The following is a 19,634-nucleotide window of genomic DNA, read 5'->3' as shown; positions in this document are numbered from 1 at the left end:
CTAGCAAAATTTCCTAGTCTAGGAAATAGGGGAAAAAATCGTTCTTCAGAGCTGAAATATCAAGAACATACATTGTGCGAGTTCAACCGATCGGGATCAAACTTGACATGTGGTAGATCTTGACCTTCTACATATACAAACGTCTGAAATTATTATGCAAACTTACAGTTTCCAAGTGGTGGACGGTCAGATTTTGAATCCTACCTTTGAAAAAAATCATACGCTGAACTTATTCGATTGACATCAAACTTTGCATTGTGATGGTTTTGATATGCTATATAAGTATGTCAAATATTATTTGGTGAGCACTTTCTCTCTCTCTCCCTCTCTTTCTCATATATATGTCAGTCTTGGACAGAAAAAATAAATAAACGATTTCTTCTTCTTCTTCTTCTTCTTTTTTAAAGGCTATGCGCATTTCACTTGAAGCCATGTCTTCTTTATATCTGAAGATGAGAGGTAAACTATGCCAAGTCACTTTCTAGCCGAAAATGAGTTATCATATTTTTTCTTAATTATATTAATACGAGGAACACTAGGAAAGTTTTCAGATGTGGACAACTGGAACGCAGGAAGTGAAAAATTTTTTCATCAATAAGCAATCGACTCAATTCAACAAGATATTGTCTTGGAAAGATTTTTCCGCTTCTCCTATGAAATTAATATTTTATGACTTATACTATTTTACTTCTCAGCCCCAAATGAGCATAGATAAACAACTATCTCATCATTTAATTTCTTAAGGCTTAAGACAATGTTTAACACACTTGTCCCATGCAATTGAATTTAAATAGAAATTAGTGACTTTTTTCGTAAAATTTTTGAATAAGTCCAAATCTCAAATTGGATTACTAATAATTTGGGAATAAAGATCTAAACTTGAAAATACGTCACATCCTTACAAAGAATTTGAGCTGTGCTACATTTGGGAGATTAGATGAATTTTGTAGACACACTCTTCTTTTGATTAATTGGATATATTAACTGCGGTCGTTTTAGGCCGATCCATCCATGCACAAGGCTGAACTGTAGAAGAGATTCGGGCCTGGGATAGTTTTTAAGGGATCGGAAATTACGGATATTAGTGTCGAATCCATAGTCTTCGGGGTCGCTGAGATTAAAAGTGACAGTTTCGATGCCGTCTAAATCCAAATACAGTTCCGCAACTTGGGAAGAGGAGGGTAAATGAAATCAAATCTCTAGGTTTTACGTCACACGTTTATATCGGCTAGGATAAAGGGAACGGTGATAATGAGAAAACGATGAAATGGTGGAATGAGAAAGTCGGAGGAAATTGGAGAACCCCGGGAAAGCCCACTCACACGGTGTTTGTCCACCACAAACTTCACTTAGGCAAGCTTGGAACGAACCGGGGGCCCTATACACCAGAGTTGAACGCTCTACCACTGAATCACCGTGGACCCATAGGGGAGGGGAGATATAAAAATTATCGAAAATGGCCGCGATATTAGTATGGCTGAGATAAAAAGTGACACTTCCGATGCTCTTTAAATCCATATTCAGTCCCCGTTAGTACTCCTAAATGGGCATGATGTGGTATGTAAAAATAATAGAAAATGACCAACATTAATGTCGAATTAATAGCTTTTAGGGTCACTAAGTTGATTGGTTATAGTATTGGTGCCCATTATTTCGAAAATGAAAGGTATTTTCCCAGTTCAAAGAACAGATATTTTGCTAATATATATATATATATATATATATATATATATATATATATATATATATATATATATATATATATATATATATATATATATATATATATATATGTGTGTGTGTGTGTGTGTGTATGTGTGTGTGTCAAAAGGAAACTTTTGTTTCTATAATCTGTCTCACATTAGCTATCTTTTTCCTTACATTTTTCTCCTTAAAAATATTTTTTGCATTTATATTTTTAACATATGTTTGCCTCCTCGCCTTCCTTAGAAAAGAGACCAACTTGCACTTTTCCGACCAACATTTTTAAAGCTATTATAACCGAATTTTTATTTCAGTAGCATATCTTTCTGCGTTACAAAATTGATATAAAATTCAGGATATAAATGCAGGAAAATTTTTGTATTTTTATTAAGTGGCTGTTCTTCAGAATCATGAAATCTTTAGCTGATATTTCAATAATAATAATAATAATAATAATAATAATAATAATAATAATAATAATAATAATAATAATAATAATAATAATAATAATAATAATAATAATAATAAAAATAATAATGATAATAATAAAATTTGTAAAAAAGTTTAAACTTTTGATAGTTTGTAAAATGCATATACAATGGCTTTCGTACAATAACAAGAAAAATGTCTTAACATCCAGATGTCGTAAAATCTGAAACGCTCCCAATTGCTCCTTTTGTTCCAACACCCACTTAGAGAACCACTAGTCTAGCTAATACCCAAGAAAGAAAAATGAAATATCTATTAAATCCTCTTTTTTATCTTCGTACTATAAGTATGGATTAGCTAAATGATAGAGTTGGTAGTAAGACTAAGGGTTTACAGAAACTAAGTCTTAAGAAAATATTGGAACAAAAAAGATAGAAGCATACTGATAAATAGATGTTTATGTAATACGTTAGGGTCTACTTGTAGATATCCATTACCCAGGGGCGGATCCAGGGGGCAATCGCCTCCCTTTCCCCAGAAGAGGAAACTCTCTTATTTTATATATAAAAATAAAATACATCCCCGAGTTGGAGCTCTTAAAAGTTGCTCTAAGTAGCAGTATTACAATCCACCCCCCAGAAGTCCGTCCTGGATCCGCCCCTGCCATTACCGAAGATTAATAAGATTGAGACACTTAGAAGAAACCGGAGTTCAATTTAGGTTCGAAATACCTGTTTTTGATGTATGCAGTGTTACTTGGAGGTTCTCTAAAAATTATTTTAGGATAATACCAATAGATTTTTTTTTTTTTTTTTGATTGGAATTAGTGTCTCTTTAGCATTACGACTATTCGAGACGTGAACCTACAGATTAACATGTGATCTGGAAAAATAGTTCCTACTAAGAATCGAACCCAGGTCTCGCACAAAAGTGTGTACTCTAACCATACAGTCATGAAGAAGTTCAAAAAACAGTCCTACAGAAGATGAGAGCAGCAAGATCTCAGTAAAATGGTTACTATCAGTTTTGCTTAATTGGGCCTGAAACGTGATATTTTTTGACTAGATGTTCTACGTGCGCTTCATAATTAACTCTTGTTTTATCCTGCAATCGCAGCCAGTGAATTATCATTAGAGAGCCTCTAATAACAAATGTTTCGTCGACTTTCCATTCGTAAAATATATAAGATTTTGTAGGTAAAAAAGCTCTAAATAATGCCACAACATGTAAAAACTACTCGTGAGGACAGCAATCCCTTAATAAATTGATCCATGCAGCCTTGAACACTTAACTTTGGGATTTGTTAATGGTCAAAGCAAACAATGTTCTGAAGAATTACAGCTGTAATTCGAAGATCTAACATTAAGTAGGATAAAAAATCAAAGAAAAAGAGTATATATACGACTATTCGAGACGTGGACCTACAGATTAACATGTGATCTGGAAAACCAGTTCCTACTAAGAATCGAACCCAGGTCTCGCACCGAAAGTGTGTACCCTAACCATACAATAATGAAGAAGTTCAAAAAACAGTTCACTTCATATATGTGAGTAGTGACGTTTCAAAACTCGCCTTATCCACTTTTTTTTTTTTTCATTTTTGAGTTAGAAACTGAATTCAGTATTGTTGGATGTGCTCTTTCTAAATATCATGTCGATTATTGACAAAAGTGGCTACAAATAACAGTAATTCGCATCTGAATTCTGGTTGCCGGTGCAAAACTTGCTATTATTAATTTTCAAAAAAAAAAAAAAAATCGTAGTATATACGCATTAAATTTTAAAATGAAATTTTAAAGCCATTTCTAAGACTACAGAGAAGCAACAGTCCAATTTTCGCATATTAAGATTGGAAAATAAAATAATAAGGTGTATTTTGCGTTTTCTGAAAAATTTACTACAATGGATAAGGCGAGGTTTGAAAAGTCACTACTCAATATATATACATACATAATGAAAACTAATAATAAATTGCAGTAAAATAAACTAGATATACAATTGTAATTCAAGAAATTAAACCAACTAAACACATGTATCATATAAACAGAAGAACTCGCAAAATCAATAATGAAGACAACAATTTTTACATTGATAAAACAATGCATGGATTGAGCGCATCTTCTTTCTGTTTCTTCAAGACCCTTATGGATATCTTTTTGATGTTATCCTTCGGTGGACCAAAGCCTGTCTTTGCATAGAATTTCATCAACATTAATTCAGCCTCTTTCGTGTGATGATGTAGACGCAAACTTGCACCGGATGTTATTTATAAAGATAGCAAGTTTTTGCTTCCGAGTTATTGAATTTCAAACATTTAGTTGTATCGGCTAAAAGTAGCGACACCACTGGTCATGTAACAACGACGAAACAACAGTGCCACTGCAACAACTGGAACACCTATATCGTATAACCGAGAGAATTTCAGCAACACGCATCAGCCTCCAACTGGTCAAATCCCCTTTCTTGGCTTGTATGGAAGTATCTCATCTAAAACCAAAGCATGTAGCTTGCAGTGAAGCCTTGTGGGAAACTTTACGTCTCTGTCTACTTGCAGTGGAGTATTGGGAGATTCCTTATCACAACACCGACTTGGATTGCATTGGAGTTCTGTCGAAATCTACCCCTCTCTACTTGCGGTGGAGAATTGAGTGTCCTACCCCAAGAATTTTTCTCGAAACCATCAGGTCGAAGGGACACCAGTTTTATCCAAACATTAGCGAATTTGTATCTATTTTTATTGTAGTGGAATTTTGTAATAAAATCTGATAGTAGGAGAAAAGATTTCTGGATTGTAATTTGCTCCACCAATGCTCTACCTATACCTGCACAAACAAAACTTTACAGTATGCATGTCAATGATTATAGTATAGTATTTTAGTGGAATACGAATGTACGGAGAAAAACAAAGAAAACTCAAAATAGTGTTATCCATTACAAACTCATACACAGTGGATTGAAGCAGGGACCCACGAACCAGAGATGAAAGAGGTATTACTGAGCCACAACATGGTCGTAATTAATAAAGTTGTCTAATAGTATTTCGCCTGTAAGGAAGGATAACAAACAAAGCAAAAAGAAGAACTCCATGAATTTTTTTACGACAAACGTAGTTCTATAGGGATAGCATTCTCCAACTTATTAAGTTTGGTTTCTCCTCGACTAATCATTCCATTAGAACAGTACAGTGTTTACTTGTTTCTTCTTTTCCTCTATCTTGTTAGATGTCATGAAATCAAAATAATGAACCTTTTTCCGTGAAATAATTAATCCAATCGGCTTTGTGTCTTGTCTTTTACAAAGACTCTTGGGAGCCTTATTGGTACTGTACCAAAGACATATATTTTTCCTTTTATTTATTTGAAACATCCAGCGCAGTGCTTGTTAAATAAGAACAAATCAAGTTTGTTAACAACTGGGTCTACTCATAATATGATTAGACCCTTTTTTTATAATTTGGTAACTGGGAAAATGAACGGCTTTTGACAGATTATTTTACCCTAATTATACAGTAATCAAAGAGTTTAATATTTCAGTTCTCAAATTTAAGTCATCTTACTAGTGGTGTCATATCAGACTTTGCCAAGAAGGGGAGGGGAAATAGATTGTCCACTGATGTAAGAGGTTCATGTTTTTTATTATTATATTAACATACAATTTATTAAAAATTGTGTTTCTCAAACTGAGAGGGCCAAATGTCTGCCCTAACCTCCAAAACGACGCCTTTACTTTTTACATAAAGCCCCAGCACCTAGTTTTGGAACTTATTGTTTCATAATTTTCTATTTTTATACCACATAGTATGAAAATGAACGGGCAAAGTAATGAATTTGACCCATAAGGGAGGTGCACGGTGCAATGTGATAATTGTGGAAAACTTAATCATACTTTAAGTATACGTGGTCTGTTCAATAAATAAGCGAACTGGTGTCATAAAAACGGTATTTGACAAATATTATGGTACATCAATCTTATCCACTTCGAAATACTCCCCATTAGTAGCAATACAGTTGTTCCACCTCCTTGTCCATTGTTCTAAATATCCCCAGAAATCTTCAGAAGTCAGGCTCTTCCACTGCCTTGTTGCACGTTTTATCGTCTCCACATCGTTTCGTCTCTGTGATTTCAGCTTGATGTCATACTCGCAGAACCATGATTCGTCACCAGTGCTGATCCTTTCAAGGAAACCGGAAATTTGAACGGAGTCTTTCCAATCGATGTAGCATTCGGTCATTCGTAGCTTTTGGTCAGGTGTGAGAAACTTTGGGGCAATGTTTGCAAACAATTTTCTCAACGTCAAATGTTCCCTTAAAATCCTGTGCACAGAATATTTTCCTAAATTCAGTTGATCAGTAATTATCCGGACAGTTAATCGAAGCTCGAAAAGCACAAGAGACCGCACACATTCAATGTTGTCTTCAACACAGAAGATCGACGGTAGTCCTGGCCTTGCCTCATCCCTGCAGTTCTCATGGCATCACGAAAACGCTTGATCCACTTGAAAATAGCTGTTTTTTTCAGTGTGTTATTTCCATAAACATCTCTGAACATTTCATGAATTTCCTGAGAGCCTTTTCCCAGTTTAACCAAAAATTTGCTGTTGATTCGTTGTTCCATCTGTTCATTAATACCCATCGTTGACACGAACAAAAACAGGACACCACAAAACCAATGCCACCTATAGCTCGCCTCAACAGTCTAGCAGTTACTGCCACTCCAGTTAGACCCCTGCTAACAGAGCAGCAAGTGCACATGACATAACGTCAACTCAAGGTCACCCTAATAACTCAATTCGCGTATTTATTGGACTAACCACGTGTGTCATTCTTTATTATTTATTCTTCAGTATCAGATCGTCTCCAAAATTGGTCAGAATATACGTAACAGAAGCACTGAAGCTGCGGTTCAGGACTACTTCTATTAAGCTTCTCACCGTTTTAACGGAGCGATCTGTTCGTATCAGGTTTAGCCTGTTCTGGCTATTAAAGTGTGCGTTTTCTGCATAAGACATATTTTCTGAGTCGAGCGAGGAGGCAGTTTAATCCCTCACTCTCAACTGATTCTAAACCAAAGCATTAGGGATGAATGTGAAGTCTCATAATCATATTCTAAAACCGAATGTTTGTTTAGGAATGGTTGGAAAAACCTTGTAAAACCCAGCCGAATCGTGATGCTAAAATGACTCTTTACTACGACGCGGAGTAACAGTCTGTACAAAAGTTTAGATATTAAGATTTCTTGCACTATAAATTCGGCATAGAGAAATCGAAACCCACGTCTTTTAAATTTTATGTGATATCTGGAAAATATACAACATATCATCTCACAGAGAGAAATATCTTGGTGCAAATTAAGAATATAGATACAGCTTCTTAGATAATTTGCATGTTAAATCTGTTAATTAAAGCAAGAATTATATTTAGTAAACTTATTTATGTAGGCGAACAGCTTTATTTCTACAAGTATAGAGTTACAGTCAGAAAGCATTTCAAGTTCTATACGATGGTTAAAATAAGTAAATGTATATGAAAGAGGACTGTGTTAAATATTATTTTTCATTAGTATTTCTGCACAGTGTAAGAAAGCTGTATTTTATGTTTACAAGTGTAGCACTGCAAATGCAACTCGTATCAATACAAGTTCAGATTAAGGTGCTTGCAAAATGTAGCATACAAGCACTAATTTATCCTCATCTACTCTACTAACATAACATAACGTACCAAACTAACTTAACCTACCTTAATTACTAACTTAACGTACCCAACTAATCTACCTATGCTACTAACCTAATGTCCTTACTAACCTAGCCTACTCTACTAATCTAACCTACTCATACCAACTTAACCAAACCTACTCTATTGTACTAATCTAACCTATATGAAAGCCTACTAACGTAACATACCCTACCCTAGTAATCTATTTTACACTACTTAATTGTAGTGACCATATAGCATAAGTTAATGTGTATTTTTAAAATAACTAATCGCTTTTATGACATTTTAGTTAGGCATATTATCAATCTGTATGAAATTATTCGGATGGGCCAAGAAAGTAAGAATATAGAGTGCATTAAGAAATTATTTTGAGTAACTTTTCGAATTGTTTATTTTCGAAAAAAAAAAAAGGTGTCACCATATTCTTAATCTGCAAGAATAGCTTGACAGAAACATTTGACAGCATGACAATATATTAACATGTACTTAGATAACAAGACATCAATTAAGCGTATAACACATTCAGAAAATTGATTTCTGGAATGTCGGCATGGCCATATGTGTGTACTCACCAGTCAAACCATTAAGATCACCGACTACTTTACGAACGAAGTCGTTGGGCTGAAGTAAGAGTCAGGGGTTTCAAAAGAACGGCTCGCCAGACGATGGAATGGGTCTCACTCTATCAGTGTGATGCCTGTGCGTAGACCAGGGAAAGCCAATCAGCATTTGATAGAGGGTAGATTGTGATGGCCAGAGCGATTTTGTCGGAAAAGTTCGACGGTGACTGAGGAAGTGTAATATCACTTAGAGTGGTGCTGTGAAGAGGAAGTGGATTAAGTGGAAATTTCATACTATACATTTTATATTCATCTTCTCATTTACTAATATTAACACATGCACACATCCAAAAATATCTTACACTGTTTCATCCCATCAATTTTTCACTTTTTTTTTTCAATTTTCTACCCCAACCATTTGGGTGACTGACCTTCTTCTACCGCTGGAACTCCTTTCCTGATTTTGACATTATACACTCCCAGATATGACATGACTGTCGGCCAATAAATGCAAAATTATTTTGCCCATCATTTGCAAAATTTTTACTATTTATCACATATATAATTAGATTTCTTACCTACATGATTCAGTTTCAATACACTTTTAGAAGAAATATCATGTCTGGTACACCTAATTAACACCGATAACGGTGAAAAACATAAGACAAGAGCATGTCAGAAAGAGCGCGAGTGCTTCATGGTGTAACAAAGTGTCGTGCCGTGCAAAATCAGCGCCCGGGCCGTGAGTATACAACGGCGCTCCCGTACATATGAATGAGATCAACAGACCAGCCGCAAAGTGTAATAAAATTTTCAAAAATAAACTCTGATTTTCCGAGCTTTTGACCACTTCTTATTAATTTTTCTCTCATTTTATATGTGCACACACATTTTCGTAACATGAGTAACATCATCTGCTGTTGATCTAAAGTATTCCAAGTAATGTTTCCTCTCTTTTTCTTTCCTTCTTTTATTTTCTTTCTCTTCCCGAATTTCTCGCCTCCTTACTTCGGCGCCCGGAGCCGTCTGCCCGTTCGCTCCCTCCCTACTGCACGGCACTGGTAACAAATGGAAATGGAAAAATACAAATTGATAAATTTTAGAGTATTTTCACATAAATTATGCCATAAATCAAAAATAAACTGTCCGTTAAAATTACAACGTTAAAATCAGGGAGATGGTATTTCAAAAGGAAATTTGTAACGGACAGTTAAGGACCGCCCATTACAACTTCAAATTATGGGAAATATTACTTCAAAATCGAATATATTGTTACAGAAAGATTATCGTGAAATGTGGTTTCTTAATTTGAGAATGAATTAACCCTTATAATCCTGATAAACTTCAATCTCTAATTCTCTAGGCTTAGGCGATTCATAAGGATAAAACAAAATGCCATATTATACCAAAATTGAGTAATTTTCATAAAAGTTATCAAAATAAAATTATTTCTTACGAAATTTTCTTTTAAAAATAAACTTTCAAATTTAGGCGAAATTATCGCATTTTACCCACCCACCCTTTACTGATTTCAACAGCAATCAATGAGGATGATAAGTATATTCTGAAAACAGTTTGTGCAATCTTTTATTTAAAATTTTAGCGTAGTTGGTTCCGAAAAATTATTTTTAATACAATATTAACACTTATTTTTTGATTGATTGATTGATAGGTCCTCAAAACAATAAAATTATTTTGAAAAGTCGCAGAAAAACATATTTCAAGTTTCACTAAAATCGAGAATTTTTACGAGTTTCATATATTTTTTTTTTAAGTTTTATTCAACACGCAGGCAAACAACGTGGAGAAAGTGAAATGCATATAGTAGAATCGTGTATTCCAGAGTCTAACCGAACGGGAGAAGAAATTACAATAAAGAAATTAAAGAAATAAAAGTCTCTGAGTATAGGCAAAATTCCTGCTGAGTTCATTTTAGCTGGAGGTGAAAAGTTGTGGAACGAGATACACAAATGCTCCTCATTCGGAGCAATGAAGAATTGCCACAGAAGTTAAAAAAAATAATCATGGTTCCAACTCAAAAGAAAAGCGACTAAATTGATTGTAATAATTGTCAAGGTATCCCTCCCTTGTCGACAATCCATAAACTCCACTCGAACATTGTTAGTAAGATTGCCACAATATAAACATGAAATTATTGGAGATTATCAGTGCGGATTTAGGCGAAATCAATCAATTATCAACCAGATATTTACCATCCGTCACATATTCGAAAATAAACGGGAATACGATTCTTCGATACATCAGTTATCTATTGATTCAAAAAAGGTCTTCAACTCTGTCAGAAGGGAAATATTGTACAACATTCTTACCTACTTTGTAATACCAAAAGAACTAATTTGGTAAATTAAGATGTTTTCAAGTGAATACCAAAGTAAAATCCGAATAGGAAAATACTTCTCCACAAAATTTCACGTCGAGACTAACATGAAACAAAGAGATGCGTTGTCGGTATTATTATTCAGTTTTTTTCTAGAATTTACGCCTCTTTCAGGCTATGCGGCGTTTGCCGCGTGCCGTACGGCGCTGTGATCATCTGATTACCATTAGTATATATGAGGCTTTTCAGATTATCTGGCCACGGCGTTTCCCCGCATGTGGTCGCCGTAAACATCACTGCGCCTTCAAGACGCGGCTCGGCGCCGCGCCGTACATGGCGTGTTCACTGCTATTGTCGCTTATGGTTCTCTTCAGACCAGACGGCGCGCGCCTGACAAAATTCTGTATTGAAAGGTGCCAGAAGGAGTTGCTTTTTTCTATCTTAAGAAATGGATTCGATGGAAGAGAGAGATATAGAGATATTAATTAGTTTGGCGGAGGAGAGGCCCATACTATGTGACAAATCTTTGGATCATACAAGTCCAAGAACGAAACAACAGCTGCTTAGAGTGAAATTTGCACCAGATTTAATTCCAATTCTAAGAATTTGAGTGGCATTGAGAAAAAATAAATAGATTTCTTTCGATGAAGTTAAATGAGTGTTTCGTGTTGCATTTATTCTTTGCATAAATTAAGAAAAGTATATTATAGCATTAATCTAGTATTATTAATACTTTGGGGAATGTGATTTAGATCCTGTTTTTTAAAATTAATTTGATATTGTGTTATTTGAGATGTATATTTTCAAAACCAAGTTACAATTGGATAAAAATGTGTAAATATGAAGATCAAACATTTTCGAAATGGAGAATTTCCAACTACTTATCTCAGAGCTATGACAAGTCTTTAAGTTGGTGAAATGGCATGTCTTAAGTGGGTATTTTTCCTTAAAATTTGTCCTTTTATTTTCTCTAACAACTCATCACAGGTTGCTATAGACATAAGAAAATAATTTTAAAATTTTGTTTCATCACTTCTTAAGTCACTAATTAATAGCATAAATGCACCAATTGCAGGTCTCTGAATATTCAAGAAATGAACCCATTTTCTTCCTCTATGCCTTCGCTTTTTAGATTTTGAATAGGACCAGTACAAACGTAATAACCTATCTCCATCATCCATATTTTCTCTATTGTAAAAACGACAAATCATTTCTCCCGGCAAAAAAAAAAAGCTGCCGTGATGTTGACGAAAAAAGCCGTATGTATCCCGGCACGACTTTTGTACACACGCGCGGCGCCAGTGTGAAAGAGGCGTAAAGGAAAGCAGAGATAGCAGTCAGAGTCTAGAGTTGAATGACACTCACCAGGCTGTGGTTTAAACTGATGATGTAAATCTGATAGGGGTGATTTAAGAACACTAGAATGAAATGCAGGGGTTCTATCAAACACTCACAAAGATTTGGGTTTAAAAGTAAATGTAGATAAAACTAAACACATGAAAGTTCGCTGCGACCGTAATACTGAAAATTACGGGTGAGTTAAAATATGATATAATACTTTATATAGAATGAGACATTTTCAAATATCGACAATAAACATTAATAGACGAAAATCGTATCCACGAAATTAAATGTTAGCTGAAAGCAGGAAGTTTGTGTTACTATTAAGACCAAAATATTTTATCTTCGCGACTTCTGTCGAAGAATTTGAAACTTATAATATTTAGAATGATAATTGTATCTATTGTACCGTACGGTTGCGAAACTTGGTCGCTTACTTGGAAGGAAGAATGTAGACTGAAAGTATTTGAAAATAGACTGAAAGTATTTGAGAATAAATTATAAGGTGAATATTCGGATCCAGGAGGGACAGGAAGCAGAAACTCATAACGAGGAACTACATAATTTATATCGTTTACCTAATGTTCTTAGTCATAAAGTCTAGATGATTCAGATGCGTAAGTCATGTAGCAAGAAACTCTTTCAAAATTTTAACTGCAAACCCAATACATAAAAAAATGACCATTAAGAAGACGTAGACGCAGATGACAGGACAACGCTAAGATGAATCTGGCAGAAATAGGAATACAAAGTAGAAACTGGATCCAGTTGGCTAAGGGTAGAAAATGAAGAACTTTTGTGAATGTGGCATTAAATCTTCGGGTTCCAAAGGCCATAGATTTAGTTAGTTTTACGAGAGTTATCGTGGAACGGTTAGGCAGACGAACTCAAATTCCGAATGAGTCGAATGGTTGAATCTTGATACGCTCGCTTCAATTTCATAATATAACTAACAAGTGGTTTAATGTATATATAATCTTCGTTCTCCATAAGCTAAGAAATTCATCTTCTTTCACATTACATTTTTGCTTATCTTCAATAGTTCTTATCACTGGTAATCTGTTCATTTTTTTTTAAAAAAAACTTCAAATTGCAATTTTAGAATAGACTAGCTTTTGGCTAACTGTGGGCTCCGCCCCCAGACTCCCTCGTTTCCTCGGCCTACGGCCTCGAATCTCTTATGTATCAGCCTTTGCATCAAGAATGAATTTCGTGCATTTACTCTTTAATTACATTTCCTTAATTTGGGCCAGCTGGGGGCTTCCTACGTTGACTCCGCGTACAGCCTTGTATCTCTTAAACCCACAATTCTACCGAATTTCAAGTTTCTTTTCCTATTTCAACTATCTAAAAGATAAGATTTTATATCTCAAGAAAACGCCCATTTAAATAACACGGAAAATTCTTTATCCCTTTTTTAGACCCTGCGAAAACTAAAAGTATTCTCTTTAGGCAATTTTCCTGTGAGTTAGTCCCGAAAGGCTACAATCATGCGAAATGTCATCATCCTACCGGAAGTGCCTAAACATTTTGGGGTGTAGAAGATGTCCCATATAAATAACATGGGAAATGTTTTTCAGTTTCCCATAAAACAACTCCACAGATGGATTTTTTTTAATTTTTGGCGATTTACTTAGTTAACGCTAACAAAAGCGTATAAGCATACCGAATTTCAAGATTTTAGTCCGATTTCAAGTATCTAAAATATGAGATTATACAGGGTTTGGCAGAACCGACTAAGCAGTTTCTATCGATTACCTCGAGAGCTGTGGTGGGAGTAGGCAGTTGCACGTAGTCTGCCTTTGTTCAATCGTTGACCCCATTTCAGTAGCTAATATGATCTGGACCGGTGCACATCTTGGTTTTGCCGTTCGCGCTTATTATGAAAACAACTGATCTGTGATCGCTACACAACGATCTTTGAGGGGTATTGTCGAGTGGCCTGCGCGGTCACCAGATTTGAGCATTTGTGACTACTTTCTTTGGGAATATCTGAAGGAAAAGGTTTTCAAAACCGCCCTTACACTTTACCAGAGTTAAAACAGCGGATTATCGACAAAGTGAATACCATACCCCGCGATATGTGTGCAAGAGCTGCTCGAAACTTCAGGGATCGTCTACAACAATGTATTGATGCTAACGGCCACCATCTTGAGGACATTATTTTCAAAACTAAATGAATGTAAAATGGTATATTGTACTGATTTAGAAAATAAAAAAATTTTTCTCTATATATCCAGATTTACTTTTTATTGCTCCTTGAAACTGATTAGTTGGTTCTGCCGCACCCTGTAGGTAAAAAAAATGCCCATTTATTTAAAACGGGGAATTTCTTCATGCCTCCTTTAGACCCCCTAAATTTTAAAAATATTTATTTTCGACAGTTTCCTGTCGGTTAGTCCCAAAAAGCTACAAACGTGTCAAATTTAATCATTGTAGCCCTACAGGAAGTGCCCAATAATTTTCAGGTGTAAAAGGTGCTCTATATAAATAACATGAAGAAAATTTTCAGTTCCCCATAAAATCACTCAAAAGTTGAATTCTTTAATTTAAAGTGATTTACTTAGGTAACGATGACGAAAACATACAGGCATACCGAATTTCAAGTTTTTATTCCAATTTCAAGTACCTAAAACATGAGATTCTAGTTCCACTAAAACGTCCAATTAAATAACATGGAGGAATTTCTTCATGCCTCCTTTAGTTCCCCTAAAAATTGAAAATATTCACTTTTGACAATTTTTTGTGGGTTAGTCCCGGAAATCTACAATCATGACAAATTTTATCTTTCCATGTCAATCGGAAGTATCCCTTTATATTTTATGGCAGTTCATGTAGTTGTATATATAGTTAGGATTTAAGACAAAAATGCTTATCAATAGCAATTGTTAAAGACATGATTTACTGTAGTAACGAAGCATTGAGTAGGTTTAACTGCTAGTTGTAGTGTTAGCGGGTAAGGCATAAAAAATATTCAAAATCAGTCATGGTTTCGCGGGATGATGGAATTATTCGAGAAAAGTTAAAATATATTATTAAAGATTTATCAAGTGATGAGCCAGAAGTCCAAATAGAAGCATCTGAAACAGCCAAGAGATTAATAACTTCAGATGCGTGCAATCCGTGCTGCCAATACCTAGACGCAGAAGAGTTAATTAAATCAGATATTATTCCAATCTGCGTTGATTTTTTAGGAAGCCAGTATAATCCAGTTTTGCAGTTTCAAGCAGCAAGTATATTAGCACACGTAACATCAGGGTGTTCAGAATTAAAAGATGCAACAGTCAAAACAGGAATCATTACAAAGATTTTAGCACTTCTCAAAAGTCCATTTCCCATTGTAGAACAAGTGCTGACTTCCTTGGTGAATATAGTGTCTGATAATTCTGAATTCAGAGATGCAGCACTTGAGGCAGGTGCTATGACTAAAATTATTAAGGTTATGAAAGCAGATATCTCGGTAGACAAGCTACGTATGTTTGTTTGGACCATCTATAGTTTGTGCAGAGCCATTAAGGGAAAGTTGCCTCCATTTGACAGAGTAAAAATTTGTCTTCCAGTGTTAGCAAAAGTGATCAAAATCCAACAAGATGACTATTTGATTGAGAGAATATGTTGGATATTGTATCATCTGTCTCAAGATTGTGTTGCTACTAAAATTCAAGCTATTTTGGACAATGGATTTCTTCCACAAGTTGTGAAGTTGCTGAAAAGTAATTCAGTAGGTATTCTTACAGCAGCATTGAATGCACTGTCTAATATTTCTGCTGGAAATAATACACAAATTTCGTCTGTTGCCGAAGCTGGTGTTTTACCTTACACAGTCCAACTATTGTCTCATTCAGACACGCATGTACAAAATAACGCCACTAGAATCATTGCAAATGTTTGCAGAGGGCGAACTGAAGTTATTCGAGCAGCCCTAGACAGTGGAGCTATTTATGCCTTAGCCGAGGTTTTGGAAAAAGGTTCCTTGGAGACTCGAAGGCAAGCGGCAAGGGGAATCACAAATTTAACTCTTAACGGCACAATTGATCAAGTTCGTTTATTATGTCATTATAATATCTTAAAGCCATTTTGTGATTTGCTTTCTGACGATGAACCTAAGACTCTAATTGGTGTTTTGAGAGGTTTGCGTGGGATACTATCAGCTACAAGGAAACTCAGTAAAGGCGAAATCGTGGCGGAAATAATAGCGGAAAGCGGAGGAACGAAGCGCTTGAAACATCTTCAAGGACATCCAAACGAGGAAATCCATCGTGCTAGTGTGGCTTTACTATCCAGCTACTTCGAACGTTTATCTGTGGAGTGACAATAATATGTTATACTTTTAACTATTAGTAAATGATCAATTTAGCTCATTCTTAAGAATGAATCAAATGATCACCAATCTTATCAATTTATTAATTACATGGAGGATACAGATTCGTTAATATGGATAATGAAATTGTTCACAGTCTACCAATTGATGTGAGAAGTTTATAGTATAAACACTCAAGACAAATGTATTATTTCTTATGATTTTCAAATAAACTGAACAACAGATTTCGGTGGTCGATATGAAACATTCAGATAAAAACTGCAGAAAGCGCAAATTGAATTTTCAGATTTTTGTATATTTGTAAAGTTGTATTAGTATGTAAAATAAAATATACCTAAAAAAGAATATGAACTTTTTGTTTACGTACACATGTTAATGTGTTAAAAACTGTTGCCAGAATAATGTACTTTTCTTTAAAAACCCTGCCTGAATTGTACAATTACTTACAGCTTGGTGGCTCTTAGGCAAAACTTCTCAGGTTACAAAAAGGATTAACTGGAAGTAACCAGGTATGGATATATAAACTATACAGTGTGGGTAGAATTCTTTTTTTTAACTCCTAATTATGTTTTCCTAACTTTACTCTTCCGCTTGCCAGAATGCTTTGCAACTTCGCATTTGTAATCTCCGTAAGTTACTTTGTTATGTTGTTCTGAATTTCATTTGCTGTCAGTGGTTTCCTTCTGATCATATGCGACGCAGTACTTTCTTCTGAAGTTTAAAAATAATTGCGACTTTCCTACACATTTTTCTTCTTTTGTCGTAAAATTCTAGAAGCTGCTGCAAAGCGACGGCTTTATAGGATACCATACTGATTTGTTCCTATATTCTAAGATTTTAGATTCCAAATATTGGTCAAAAAATTTAGGATGACAATTGATGAAGCCAAAATTAGAAAGTTAACAAGCAAGTTTGACTAAATTGTAAGAATCGGTTATTTTCATAGTATTTTCAAGAAAATAAAGTCTCAGACATGCTACATTCTCTAAATTACAATTTGTCTCAATTGTAATATCTTTCATCGAATGTGAATGAGGGTTCTCTGACGGTCAGATGCATATTACAGGAAATCCATAAGGATGTATATGCTTGTACCGACAACCTCTTCACTGCTGTTTATTTTTTATTTTTGAGACATTAGGACTGCCATCTCTCACAAAGTTTAACTCTAACAGACATGTGGACTCAGGGGTGCTCTGAGGTAGTTATTTGAAACCACTTTTAGTCACCAGTGAAAACTATTGAGGTGACGGAACGGTTATGAGACAAATATTGTTCATTGTTACGTTGCAGCTCCCTACACGGATAGACAGGCTTTGGTTTCAGTCATTGTGAAATAGCTAGCACACCAAGTGCAGACGAACGACTAGCCAAGCATGGACTTATGTTATGTAATTAGATTTATTCAGGCGGAAGGGCATAATACATATAAATGATGGCTGTGTGCACGAGTGCTGCGGAGTTGAAAGGGCTTACCTATATACACGACGAGAGAAGCCAAAGGTGGAAATCTGTGGTGGCAGACAACTTTCATGAATACATCAATCAAATTGACATTTCAACTGATTTTTTTATTACTAAAAAAAACTTCAGAGCTAGCTCATTACGGAGAACACTTCCTTTCGCTCATGCGACGATTCTAACCAGTCGAAATTTGCGATTGAATTTCGGTCTGCTACTCGTGCGATTAAAACAACGACCACCATATTTGTACGTCACAGGTCGGTGGTATAGGATAAAAGGTCTGCGCCGCTCACTAGGGGAACGGCTTAGCAAAAGATACGATGCATGTTTTACAAATGTGTACGACGTTGCTAATAAAACACAGAATAAGAAAAGTAACAGAATTTAAGGTTTATTTTAAAAACAAGCTATTTATTTATTTATTTATTTATTACCAATTATAATACTACATATGTTTGAATATACTCGAATATTCTTAGGAAAAAGTTGAAGTGTGCTAATTTGCTATATTATTGACATTGTTTGCAGCCTGAGGTAAGAAACTAATTAATATTCTCATGTTTCGGTCACATACTGACCTTACAAACATAATTTTATTAATTCTTAAGAAAAAAATCAACAATATAAAAGTATTATTATTTGATAGTAGAGTGCTAGTTTCTTAAATGCAAGTTCATCGTGGTTTCTATAGTTATGCACTCAGGGGGAAGCCCAAGCAAATTAATACATGAAAAAACATTTCTCCAAGTAAAAATAATCTAAATTCTTTACTGAGTTCAACACAAGGACACACAAACTTAAGATGATAATTATGTTCATGAGCATTCTGATAATTTACCAATGCTATTATCGAACTATACACATTAGCAGTATTATTTCATCATAATATCTTCATGCTTACTCTCGTTTTCTTTAGCCCATGGAACATACTTGTAAATTGTTTATATCAGGCCCGGTTTATATTAGTCAATGTTAGCATTTACAAATTGGCTGAAGTATTTTGAGCACACGAGTTAACATCTAAACCAACAAATAAACAGATATTGTCTTACAGTAACGATAACAAACTAAAATGAAAAATGAAATCTTTGAGTTTTACGTCCCATGGATATGCCGGTTAGGCTAAAGGAGACGGAGATAGCAAACTAGGTACGGTGGCTTATTACTGAATAAAATAAAATGAAACTTCTAATTTTATGTTTCACGAATATGTTCTGTAGGCAAAGGGATACGGATGATTGATGAGGGTGAATGATTGTGAAAGAATCGGTGGAATGGTCATGTGGGAGAAAACAGAATCGTGAGAAAACCCACGGACACGATGTTTTCCACCACAAATTCGAACCAGGTACCCGTCACACTAGAGGTGAGCGCTCGACTATTGATCCAGTGTGTCTTTTGATAATGAATGTTTGTGATATGTCGTGACGAGTAATGAACACAATATTTTGTTCCAGTGACTGAAATAATATAAGAGAAATCAATCTGCTGGACGAAACTTATCAAAGGCTGAATTCTTCAAACGTTTGCTTTTATGATTTTTTTATTTTTATTTATTTATTTTATTTTATTTTTTTTTTACTTGTGGATCTCAGAACACAAAACGCAATACTTTCAAGATTTAATCGTTTGCAAATGTACCACCATATACCAAACATTAATCATCTCAGAGCTGAGGGTAGGCTTGTAGCCAAATCAAAAATGTAGGGGGCCCGGTAGAAGTTAGGGAGGCTAATCCAACCATATTATAGATCATCACCAAATTA

The 19,634-nt window shown here is 35.0% G+C and overlaps 2 protein-coding genes across 2 annotated transcripts in view; both read left to right on the top strand.

Moving 5' to 3' along the window:
• The window catches only part of LOC145666671 (ras-specific guanine nucleotide-releasing factor 1-like), a 997,934-nt gene that overhangs the window by 466,953 nt on the left and 511,347 nt on the right, over window positions 1-19,634 (top strand). The gene's annotated exons all lie outside the window — the stretch shown is intronic.
• On the top strand, window positions 15,003-16,740 carry LOC145666670 (importin subunit alpha-4-like). Its single transcript, XM_081734142.1, has one exon. It carries the CDS (start codon window positions 15,070-15,072, stop codon window positions 16,393-16,395), a length of 1,326 nt encoding a protein of 441 aa, XP_081590268.1. The 5' UTR covers window positions 15,003-15,069; the 3' UTR covers window positions 16,396-16,740.

Source organism: Thermobia domestica, chromosome 12 (genome assembly GCF_964235325.1).
Source record: "Thermobia domestica chromosome 12, izTheDome1.hap1.1, whole genome shotgun sequence".
Taxonomy (NCBI): Eukaryota; Metazoa; Arthropoda; class Insecta; order Zygentoma; family Lepismatidae; genus Thermobia; species Thermobia domestica.
The sequence above is the reverse complement of the archived record's forward strand: the minus strand, read 5'-3'. Positions and strand labels throughout refer to the sequence as shown.

Excerpts from the sequence above, each read along its gene's own strand:
- LOC145666670 (XM_081734142.1), top strand. The coding sequence starts at position 15,070 with ATGGTTTCGCGGGATGATGGAATTATTCGAGAAAAGTTAAAATATATT.